This window comes from Palaemon carinicauda, chromosome 9, assembly GCF_036898095.1.
Source record: "Palaemon carinicauda isolate YSFRI2023 chromosome 9, ASM3689809v2, whole genome shotgun sequence".
NCBI lineage: Eukaryota > Metazoa > Arthropoda > Malacostraca > Decapoda > Palaemonidae > Palaemon > Palaemon carinicauda.
The window spans coordinates 145,890,811-145,903,965 of record NC_090733.1 but is presented as its reverse complement, the minus strand read 5'-3'; the positions used below and the strand labels follow the sequence as shown (position 1 = coordinate 145,903,965).

Genomic DNA, 13,155 nt, shown 5'->3' with positions numbered 1-13,155 from the left:
ACTACTACATTATTGTATGGACTTAAGAGTTGGTCTAAGATAAAATTACTTCAAAAACAGATTCTATTCTAGGTAGATTACAAGGCAAGAATACAAGTGTTCTACAAACCCACCAGAAAGATAATCAGTTGAAAAGGGGTGGGTAATTAATAACTAAGAACCTTATAAGCTCATTCTACAGATTTATAGATCTCAACATTGTACATTTCTTTAATTTTCTTATGTAAAATTAACACTTGGTATATATTGTAATATGGAACACTTTAAATAAATAAAGCTGAACAAAGATCCTAACCCAGAGTAACAGAAAAGTACTAACCTTTGAAAATATCTGAATAAAGCAATGACTTTACACATTACTTTCGCTTAATGAAAATTTACTATAAATTTCTTTTCCGATGATACACACATTTTACTGTTTATTTCTAATAGGAAACTAATTTCTAAAAATGCTTAATAAGATACTAGAAAGACTGAGTTGGGTTAGAAATGGAATAAGATGGGATTAATATTATTATTATTATTACTAGTCAAGCTACAACCTTAGTTGGAAAAGCAAGATGCTATAAGCCCAAGGGCTCCAATAGGGAAAAATAGCCCAGTGAGGAAAGGAAATAAGGAAATAAATAAATGATGAGAATAAATTAACGATAAATCATTCTAAAAAACAGTAACAATGTCAAAACAGGTATGTCCTGTATAAAGACCTATAAAGTACTCTTAGTAAACAAAAAGCAATACAGTGCATAAAAATGGCAAGAAAAAGAGCAGATGGAATTACGCAAAAAACGTTCAAGCAGATGTAAGATTTCGATAACGACAAATGACGTTATACAAAGAAAAAGCTGAAATGTACTCTTACCTAACATGCTGATCCCAGTGATTAGGATGGTATGGAGCTTGAGGTTGATACTGTTCATGTGCCAAAGAACCAATTGGAAATCTATTGTAATCCCTTGGTATTCCAAAATCTACGGGAGGCCTGGAAGAAGAAAGACGATTGGTTACGTTCATTATCACAAAAAACTTAGTCAGATGCTTTTTTTCTCTTTGTTAATACTTACAATATGAATTAACTATATTTCTAAACTATAACTCATGAATATTTCTTACATTACTTAAACAAAACGAAGGTCCCACTATAAACAGACTCAAAAGCAAGTATAGTATTGAACAAGTTGACTATAACATGTCATGAAAATAAAAAAATATTCCCGTATAAAAACTGTATGCCACAGCTAGTTGGCAAAGCCAAAACAGCACAATATAAAATTAAAGAAGCTCAATTTGAAACTTTTGGTTAGCCTTACTTTAATGGAAGTTGCAAATACTTCATAGAATTATAACATGCAGAATTCCAACTTCTTGGAGATATAAATAAAGTGTTTAAGCAAAACCAATTTACAATGTGAATTTAAGAGTAAGATTGCAATCATTCTATATCTGTGATTATAATTACAGTATAGAAATATTTGTCTAATCAAAGTAAAGTGCTTGAAGATTCCATAAAAAGAAGATAAGATTAATGAAAACTTATAATGTAAAATTTGTGATAAATTAGTACTGTACTTAGTTTTCAAATAATTAAAAATCTCAACAAATCTAAGTAATGGATCATAGCACATATGATCATCTATCTTAGGGAACACAATGAATAGTGTCAGAAGACAAAAGACAATACAGGTATAACTGTATAACCTAATATACCTTCATATCTATTTTGCTGTTTACTATTTCTCTATAGTACTCAATTTCTTCTTTACTGGACTACTTTCACTACAATCATTAAGATTTTTCAACAAGGACTGCAACTTGATATGTGATGATGATGACAAACAAGACAAAGTACATTAGTAATATTCTATACTTTCGCACATATTTGTCTTTTTAAAAGAAAGAACTTCTACCTACCATGTGGATTAACTTTAATACCCAAAAGTAATACAGAAACCATGAATTCCAAAACCAACTTCAATAACAAGAAAATCAAGCTAAATACAAAACCGGGACATAGACAGGAAAAAAAACAAACTTCTCTATACGAAATCAAGAAAAATAAACAAGAAATAAATCAACAAATCAAACAAAGGGAAAAAGAAAATACAAAATCATACTTTATAACGGTTAACATTACCAAGGACAATAACAATAAAAATGATGGTTTAATGAAAAGGAATGAAGTGTGAAGAAACCCAAATAAAACAATTTAGAATTATGGTTTACTATAAATATGTTTCTAGTGGGAAGCATTGATGAACAATCACAGTTTGTCTTGTACATATATATTACAATATGGCATCCCATATTCAATTAAGCTTCCTTGAAATTTGCTATGCGGCCCAGGTAAGGGAATATTCTAGAATACGTAGAATACGAATAACCTCCGATGCTACAATAATATTATTTACCTTGCTAACATATGTGGATCAGGAAGTACTGGAGGATGAACCGGAGGATGTACTGGAAGTACATGTAATGGTGAAGTCCCTATTTTTCTATTTGGACTAGGGGTTCTGAAATTTAATGGCGGAATGTTAAAGGTTTTAAGGCACCTCAACAATACAGAAATGCATTTTTTTCATAATAAAATATCGCCATCTACAAATCAAAATTACCAAAGATTTCTTAATGAATATTCACCAAGATTATTTATCTATGAACAACTTTATCCTTGGAATGCAAAATTTAGTAAATACTATGAAGTGAATGTGAAAATAAAAACTAATCTAGAAGCCAACAAGAACACCATTATGAAATTCTAAAACTGCAAATGTTAAGGCCTGCTTTATTACCTGCTAAGGGTCAATGAACGATTTGAAATAGAGCGTTCTCTAGTGAATGAAGGTGAACGAGAGCGATAAGCATGGCTTCTTGGTGGAGGTGAACGACTCCACCTTCTCCTCGACTGAGATCGTGGAGAACGTGTAGATAAACCTCCACGAGATCTTGACAAAGAACGGGAACGTGAACGTGACCAAGATCGTTGACGAGATCTGGATCTTACCCTCCTATATCTTGGGGACCTAGAATCAATCAAGAAAACCCATTCAAATACCAACTTCAAAGGTCCAGTACAAAGAATAACCAAATGACATCATAACCCTAAAAACATCTACTAAAACACACTGTACTTCTACTTTCCCATCCCATTCCCCATTCATTATGCAGTGAATAACATCAAACTACAATGTACAGTAGTCCTTCTGTGATATTACATTTAATACACTTGATGAAAAGTGATTATTTACTGGTTTATTAACAACACAATTTGAAAAGCATTTATGCAACGACAAATATTTTGCAACTACACAAAAAGATTTATCATGTACTCACCTAGAGGGTGACCTAGATCTGCTATATCGCCATTTGCGATCACGCTCATCCTTTTCACGCATGTGCTTTTGAAATTCAGTCAAAGGATCGGCAATCAACCTGAAAACATAAAATACTGTATAACTATCAATTGTCCATATAAACTTCCATTTCAATAAGTTCACATAAAAAATGCATTTAACAATCTTTGCTTATAAGAATGATTGCTGACCTTCAAACAACAACAAAAGTGTAAACCTCACTCGAGAGAGAGAGAGAGAGAGAGAGAGAGAGAGAGAGAGAGATTCACTCCCTTGACTGTCACAGATAAAAAAAGATCATGCCAGATGTTAATACATAAAACAAAATAACATAAAACAAAATACAGTAATCTTTTAATTTGCCTTGATTCACATAAAACAATAAGTACAGACTTTGTAACAAAAGCAACACAAATTTTTAAATTTTGTAGTTTGTTATTACGTGAATACAAACCCTCGTCATTTTAAGGGGAGTCTTCTGTAGGTGGGAGGAAGTCCAAAATGCAGAAAAAAGGGTGTCTGTCTGACCCTTGGCCCAAAAAGGTCATCCCCAACTCTTATAAAATGTATGGTATACCTAAAATCTTAAGTGGCATTTTTCCTGCCTGACAATATGCAATATGCTTTTAAACAGACCATCATATGTATCATAAAATCGTAGTTAAATTTTGAATGTTTATCAGTGCTGATACTTCCATGGCCACAAGTTAGGATAGGGCAAAAGACCACTTACATTTGGCGCCCCATAAGGTTTTAGTAAGTAACTGATGAGTTAACACTGGGTTAACTGCACTGTTAAAGCATAATTTTTATACCAACAGTTGGGTAGTCCCTATCCCATATCAGGTATTAATAAGTAGCTGATAAGTTATACATGGATAAATGTCCTGCAGAAGCATTTGTTTCTACATCAACTATTAGGCTGCCAGTACAGGGCCTACACAGTAGGTGTCTAGGGTCTTGTAGGTGCAATTTTTCAAATAGTGAGCAATTAAGATAGTCTTCCTATTCCAAGTTCCTGTGATACCGGGTGGTTCTTGTGGAAAGCAACATTAGAGGCAAGATCACGGACATCATGAGTCCTGGTAGATGCTTCTCCCAAGGGTTTGTAAACCTCATAATAGTCTCTCGCAGTCGAAGACAAATTGTATTTATGGTTATTCTAAACCTCATAATAGTCTCTCGCAGTCAAAGACAAATTGTATTTATGGTTATTCTAAACCTCATAATAGTCTCTCGCAGTCGAAGACAAATTGTATTTATGGTTATTCTCCTCTTTATTTTTGTGTTGACATAGGATGGAGAAGCCACCAGGATGACAAGGTAAACTCTTTGTCAAATAGACATGGACTGCCGTAACAGGGCATAGTAGTAAATCCTTGAGAGATGAAAAGAGCGAGGGTCAAATTGGTTGTCACAGAATGGTGGATTTTGGGTTTCGCGGGAAGCAATGGTTGTAGCAAGCCCATGAATATCATGAGACCAGGGAGGGGGCCTGGGTAGACAATTGTCCTGTGGGTTTGAAAGCTCACATAACAGTCTCTATCTTGGTGTCTACTGAATGGTTATTGCAGAATTCTAAGGAAGGGGCCACAGTCGAAAGCTTCTCCCAATGATATAAGATCTCATAAAGACTTCTTGTAACCAAAAAGGGATTGTGTTCTTGGACCCTTCCTTCCTGTTTCGACTTGTTCCGGGTGGTAGGGAGCAGTCGTCTTAAAGAACAGTATAAGTAAACTGCCCTTACAGGACAAAGTAACAAACTGTCTGGATCATCAGTTACCTCCTTTACTGGCGATTTTGTTATAATTAATAGCACAATTTAGGACCTTAGCTACAAATTCAGGTACGAAAGTAAATGATGGATCTTTCCACCACCTAGCATGTGAAACAGGATAAAATAGGCCATGTAGCTCGCTCACTCTTTTTGACGAGGTAAGAGCTACTGCAAAAGGTGCCATTACAGTTAGTTCTTGGAGAAAGCCATAATTTCCTCATTAACACACATCTTATGCTTTAGGAGGGGCTCCAGTCACAGAGGTGCGACCACTTTTTCTTGAAGATCTCTATGGAGGACTTGCAGGGGGATCTGAAAATTACTTTAGAGTCAGCCTCAAAGAGCTCTTCTTCCAGGAGGGGCTGGGTAACCTTCAACTGTGTAGAGAGAGTTACAAAACAGCTGTGTGGAACTTCCTTACATGCAATGATCATAGCATAATTAGCCAATCTGGAAGTTCCCTTCTATTGTTAGATCCTAAAGGTTTGGGTACTTCTCCACCTGAAGCCATTCTTACCTGGAGGTCTTATGGCATTTGGAACTAGCTCAAGATCTGATAGATTAGGCATAGAATAGGGGTGTCTCAAACATCAATCCCATTCCAGGGAAGAAGGACTGCATCTGGAACTTAACTGGAGAATAATATGCTGCCAATTTGAGATTTACGTATTCCGCAAACCTATTTCTAGGCGAACCCCAAAAGATTGGAGTTTCCTTGGTACTTAATGATTCAAGATTCAAGACAAATCTGAACCAACCAACTATCATCCTATTCAGCTTTGATTGTCTAATATCACATTCCTTTTCCCTGTATGCAGATGGCTATAAAGTGAACAACATTCACTTGAGCCCAATGTTGCATCTCCAATGCCAATTAAAAAAAGTGGTGAGTCTCTCTCCTTGCTTGTACACTATTTTCATGTTGTCGCTCATCAACGCTACTGAGAGACTAGACAGTTGATGTGAAGTGGGGCAATGCTAGATACGTTTATGTGGAACAACTCGCCTCCCCGTGACCAGGTTCCTAACACTTGTTCATTCTGAAGGTGGGCACCATAGTTGGTGCAACACGAGGAAAGAGGTGGGTATGGCTCAACTGCCCATTTCCTCTCAAAACTGTGCTCATCTGGGCTTAAGATTAAAATAGCCTGTAGTTACTTTTAACTGATTTAGGGCCAAACAGTAAAAGACTTTTTCCATTTCTGGATGGACCTGAAAGGGTGTTGGATAGTCTCGTAGAGGACAGAAAGCTCATTCCTGTTGCATCAATACAAGTTGTTGCTGCTCGAGAGATGTCAGCCTTGTATCTCGCTTGCCAGTCCAGTTGGTGCATCTACTTGACGTGTGACAAAGGCGACGCTTTTCGCAGACAGCTGTAGTCTCTAAATCCTGCAACTCTGAGGCAGAAAATGCCGATGTTAAATGATTCAGTCATTTACTGGATGAGCCAGTTGTTAGCCCAGCTACATCTGGGTCAATAGGCAGTGACTTAATGCTTCACTACCCACATAAAGCCTGTACTGGCAAGAAATGGCCAATAGCCTTGATGACCCACTTGACCCCAAGAGATTTTCCTGCATCTGAAAACTGCTTAATAAGGATGCACCATATCTCTATTTTGATTAGTGAGGGGTATTTCCAACACACAACATGGGGTCCAGAAAGAAACCACTACTGTACCACGCACCTGAGCATGAGGAGGTTCTCCAAAGCCAACCAATATGGCAGTTGAGACTCTCATGTTCATAAAATAGGATACTCCACCTGGACCCAAATGTTGATCTTAATCATAAATGATGAAGGATCTGTATCTAGCTATAAATCCTGAAAGGATTGATTCCTATTCAGAAATTCATTTGAAACTCTCCTTTTTCTAGAATATCTTCCAGCTCCCAGCAAGACACTGCCTCGTAAGCAGAGGATAGTGACGGAAATTGGTCATGTTACATTCTGGTAAAATAGATTTGTAATATGATTGTGAAGATAAGGTTTAATCTTTAACCAGCTAAAGATTAAAATTAGATCATTGCAATTTTATTATTTCTGAAATAATTGGGCTTTTACACCAACTTTCACTAAAACATTATTCATAATCATGAGAGTTAAATCCCTGTTGTTTAACTGAAAGCTGGTCACAATAAGAGACAGGAGGGATAACCCTTGCAAAACGAGGATTCAATTTTGCACTCTTTTTCTTATATATTAATGTAATAGTTTCACTGGTAAAAATTAATTTTCATATGTATGTATGTATGTATGTATGTATGTATGTATCTATCAATCTATATATATATATATATATATATATATATATATATATATATATATATATATATATATATATATATATATATATATATATATATATATATATATATATATATACATATATATATATATATATATATATATATATATATATATATATATATATATATATATATATATATATATATATATATATATATATATATATATATATATATATATATATATAAAGATTGGAGGACGAATTCCTCCAGCCGCCTCCTTCCAAGATTAGATATCTAACCCATTGCGAGGGTGCCATTTCGCGAACCTCGCAACCAGAATTCACGAAGGTGCCACACAGTCGACCTTCAAGACCATCACAAGTCTCATAATCATTGGTTTAACACACATTTGAAAAAGTCACAATCTCAGAACAAAGCACAGACAGACAATCGATTGCTACAGCAACCAAAAACCACGTGTGTGTGGAAGTATGATGCTACATACATTGTTGCCATGATAACCAGTTCACAAAAAATATGTCCCAAAACTTTAACCATTAAAATGACAAGGATTTGCATATGTGTAGGAACAAAAAATATTTCAGGATCTGTAAATTACGTAACCTACATTGTTACTATGCAGTCTGTGCTTCCAGTAAAATTGTCTTTATGTAATCACAAACTAATAAAGACAATCACAAACTAATTTTGAATAAAACTACTGTATCTATAATAAACACACAACTAACACCCAACCTCACTTTATATTAGCAAATAAAAGCAGGAGTTATAACAGCTCTCTTTTAAAGAGTCGGGGGAACGACAAAACTAGATACTGATATCCACATTTAAAAGTTACTCATTAATCCTGATATTCTGTAATCAAGTGGCAATCTTGGAAGTTAAAACAAGCTATTAAAAACAGAGGACCCATTAATTCTCAATTGAATTCATTACTATAATATTTAGGGAATTACTTTCAATAATTGTTTAAATAGTATAAAATTACAATGAATTAAAAACACACAAGGAACCAGAACAACCGTAAACACACAAAAATAAGCAAGTCAGTATTTTTAAACAATAAAAACTCATCAGGTAAAAATACACACATTCCAATGTATGATTGTTATGAACTGATTTAGACAAGTTTGTTATCTAATTCACAAAACACACACTTCTGTGCATGCATAACCCTTAAACGTACGTACTCTCTTTCATTATAGGATGAATGAGTCCTCAGATAACTTAAGGAAGGATTGGTGTGTATTGGTGGAGGGATGCTGTAGGCAAAAGTTGCAAACACAAAATTAATATAAAAATAATGAAGTGAAATAAACTACTAGGTCTTGTGAATAACTACTCCAGAAACTGCTACATACTGTATCAAATTTACAACAAATCAACAGCATATAAAAACAGGCCCCAAACTGCATTCTTGACTAAATTTTAAATCTGCAAATTTATTTTATATAAAATCGACAAAAGTTTAAACACAGTGATGGCGTAGGTTACCATTTAACAAAGCACAAAAGAATTCTTGTTTGCTTATTTTTCAATATACTAGTAATTACACAAAATAATGAACTTGCTTAAAAAATATTTACGGATTCACGTATATCGCCTTCATTTCCCAACAAATCAAAAAAAAAGAAAATCCAAGACAATTACTAAAATTGTGAAATTCTCTTGGGTCCTTCCAATAATATAAAAGATAGAAAAATCAAAAGCAGTACTAATTACAGCTTAATTTACCTTCTCAGCCATCTCTTGTAAAAGAAATAAAATACATTAAATTTACTTACCCAACTTGATAGTGTGAGTATGTAGTGTCGGTTGTTACTGGTGGAGGAAGTACTGGAAAAAAGAATAACCAAAATGAACAACTACCCTAATTAATCCTGGTTATTGACAGTTATTGAAAGAGAGAGAGAGAGAGAGAGAGAGAGAGAGAGAGAGAGAGAGAGAGAGAGAGAGAGAGAGAGAGAGAGAGAGAGAGAGAGAGAGAGAGAGAGAGAGAGAGAGAGAATAAGTAAATCCTGATTGAATTAAAAGTACTGTACATTGCACCAAGATATTAGTAAAAAATTATTTCCTATACTGGTACGATTAAAAAAAAAAAAATGTAAAATAATAGTACCTCACATATCCTTTTCTTCTGTATAACAGAATCTTCGCAACATCCTTAACTCCTTAGATGGGCTCTACAGTTTCTAATTAATTAAATCTTACCTAGTTCTCCAGCATTCCTGGCTGATGTTGAGTTTTATTCACATATAAAAAGATGTTGAGGTAAAAAGATGGCTCTAATTTATAAACAATGTCATATGCAAACTTCAAAAGTAAATATATCACAACAAAAATTGAAAAAAAAAAATTGGTTCAATAAGAACTGAACACATTTGGTAATATTTCAATTCTATCTATGTTAAAAGGATAAAATGATTTTTTCAATATTTCACTATCACATTGATAACAGCTAAATCAAGCCAGCATACCAAGTACCATCTGCCTACTTATAAAAATAAGGTGTTGCAGCAAGTCATAAATTAATCACCAACCATCTCCATGGAATATTAGTACGACCAATTTCTTCGTAGTATGAAATTTGGCTTTAAAAAAATAAAACTTTAAATACATGGTTGATTTCAAAATAACCTAACCCTAAAGAGGTTAAAAGATAATTAGTAAAACAGGTACAAACTTTCCACATACAAATTACCATTTCAAACCAGGGTGATTTTGGCTTGTGTCAAAAATCTAGAGGTTTATGGTATGAAAGTGAGAAACTAAAAAAATTTAAAGTTTTAAAGGTAACAAAATAGATCACCTAGTAAATTCAGACATACTGTATACCCAAGTTACAATCTTTTAATAAAAATAAATTATGTAGTATACATTACTGTGCTTGAAAATATTAAATTACAGATCATATCATTTGAAAGTGTTCAATTCCTTTATTGCTAACGACACAAATAATAATTTTCTTTCATATTCTCCTTACTGACAATTGTATCAAGCTGCTCCTACCACATTCGCTTCCATGTCAAATGTCACATTTTCTATATACAGTAATCATATTTGAAGCCAACTAAAATACCCAAAACTGTGAAGTATTGCGGCCAAAATTAATATCACCAATTTGGTTACAGAACTCCAACACACTACGAAAGAAACATACCTGTTCACTCGTTTCTTTTAAACAGCTTCCAGCTCATATCAACCATCTTACTTAATTTATCTTTGAGAAGATTCAGCAAAACGTTTAACCCGGTGCAGTTCTATGTGAATATGTAACATTTTGAGTTACTTTGCTGTACTAAAGGACAAGTGTACCTATGTTAGTTCATTTGGATGTTTATGTTCTTTTCTTGCTCCGTTCCTTTTTCCTTCAAATATATTTTCCTGTTTCCCTCACTAGTACATGAGCTGACAGCTGTATTGTTTTTTTTTTTTTTTTGAATGTTGAAAACCAACATATAAAGAAAAAAGGCTTCTTTGAGATACTGTATAAAGTTTTGTCCTTCATGGATCTCATGTTGCATTTATCCATTATAAAAGCCTTCCCTTAAAAGCAAAAAGGCTTTCAGTACAGTATTAACAAATGTATACATACTTGTCCAAAACTGATAACTTTAGCTTAATATTTACACCTCTTTCCAGTGCAAAACAATATCAGTTCTGGTATGTACAAGACTTCTCTTGAAAGCAAAATGACATTCACTGCTGTCAAAATCATATCATGAAATAATCATTTGAGATTAATTTCAACACTTTTTTTTTTATTTTTTTTATTACTAGCCTGATAAGAAAAACCAGGTGTAACATATAAAAGCTGAAATTACGAAATAACGTGTACTTCGTACTGTAAACCACTGACAGATCAAGTATGCACCAGAAAGCCAAGATACTGACTGTGTACATGTTTCCTTTTGATCGAGGAGCAAATAATAAAAAATTTAGTGGTATCGTAAAGCTAAACAACTGATGATATATATGATTTCAACAATCTTTACTGCATAAATATGCACCAATAACTCTCTGGCATATCAATCTTGGTATATGCAATGCAGCATAATTGTAAAGCTTTAGCTGAGAGAGAGAGAGAGAGAGAGAGAGAGAGAGAGAGAGAGAGAGAGAGAGAGAGAGAGAGAGAGAGAGAATCCAGTAACCATAAGGAGAATAAACATTAAGTATGTCCTGACAGATAATTCAAAATTAATACCTATATGTATTAGGCAAAAACATACATAAATGCTTTAATTCTATACAAAGCTTAGTATATGATAAAGAATTAGTCATCAACCTGATTACCCACATACACAAAATAACCTTACCAACAGAAAATATCACAATGGTAATACAACAGGGAATAGGAATTTTACACACCTTTACCAACATATAAAATGTGATACTGGATGGTAAAACAATAGGGAGTACGACTTTTAGCTTTATTTCTTTTGTTTATCCTTGCAACAAGACAACATACAGCAAAAATTCTTAACAATTTAAAAAGGCATGTTTCTTGTTTCATAATATAGTTATATAAAAGGAGATTTTTGAAATAACAAGGACAAAAGTTGCGAGTCAATGAAACATATGTAAAATTATTAAAGTGGATTACAGTAACTATGACATTACCTGGAGGATATGTAGAAGATACAGGATATTGATAACCCCGAGGAGGAGACTTCACAAAATTGGGTGGTGGTACATGAGGATTAAATGGAACAATATTATCATACAATGGTATGTCATTCTTTTCTCCACTATTGCTCCTACTACGGTTATGCACACGATCTCCTCGCCAGTCTGCTGGAACTCCCGGTTCATTCGGCACATCCTTCACCATTGGTTTTGAACGGGATCGTTTCTTATTGTCTTCGTCAATTTCATGATTCAAATTCGGACCCAAATTGGCAGCATCCCAGAGGTCTGACTTGTCATCAGGCAAATCGACATCTTTGAGTACCTCCCCACCATGGCGTTTTGACTTCCTCTCTCCACTGCCGGATTTCTTGTCCTGAGATTTGTGTGACCTTTCTCGCTTTTTTCTCTTCTTCTCCTCTTTTTCTTCATCGGATTCATGGCGGCTACTTTTCCTTTTACCTTTCCTTTTCTTGACTTTCTTTTGCTTTTCATCAATGCTTGTATCGCCTTCATTCACCTCGATATTTTCCTTCTCTTCCACTGCTGGCTGCACTTGTTCTTCCTCTTGTTCTGTTGGTCCCGCAAACTCGCCAGAGGCATCATGAATTTCATTGGCATCATGAATTTCATTAGCATCATGAATCTCATTGGCATCATGAATTTCAGTAGCAATATCCTTTTCTACAACTGGCTCTTCACTTTGCTCTTCTTCCCCATTACCAACGGGTTCCACTGTATCAACTCGCAAAGGACTTCTCTCGGGCACAGGACTTGCAGCTGTCTGACTATCAGGACTTTTGATGAGCTTATCAGACACTCTGATTCTTACTGGACTTTGAGGGAAGTGAGCAGGACTGTGAGGTGGTGTAGGCGACACCCTTGGCTGTTGCACGTGAGGTGGTATTGCTGCAAGTGTCTCCACTCCATCACCCAAGGCATCACTCCTTTTCTCTCCTTGCAACCTGAGAAGAGAATTAATAATGAATTATTTGAAAGCCTGAGAAAATTAAATTTACATTACAAAATCATATAAAGTACTGCAATACATTCCAGAGTCCATATGGTCAATCCATTAATTGAAAGAAGTACAAAAATGCTATGGTATGTATTGTGGAAAAAAGGT

The 13,155-nt window shown here is 34.5% G+C and overlaps 1 protein-coding gene across 2 annotated transcripts in view; it reads right to left on the bottom strand.

The window, feature by feature from the left end:
* snama (something that sticks like glue) overlaps window positions 1–13,155 on the bottom strand; it is a 91,492-nt gene that overhangs the window by 3,703 nt on the left and 74,634 nt on the right. Inside the window, exons 11-16 of one of the 2 annotated variants that reach the window (XM_068380615.1) lie at window positions 12,024–12,994; window positions 9,188–9,239; window positions 3,334–3,432; window positions 2,793–3,023; window positions 2,409–2,513; window positions 863–982 (exon numbers count right to left, since the gene is read on the bottom strand). In XM_068380615.1, the coding sequence (XP_068236716.1) occupies window positions 863–982; window positions 2,409–2,513; window positions 2,793–3,023; window positions 3,334–3,432; window positions 9,188–9,239; window positions 12,024–12,994 (1,578 nt within the window). The remainder of the gene's footprint in view (window positions 1–862; window positions 983–2,408; window positions 2,514–2,792; window positions 3,024–3,333; window positions 3,433–9,187; window positions 9,240–12,023; window positions 12,995–13,155) is intronic. The other variant, XM_068380616.1, reaches the window with a different exon arrangement.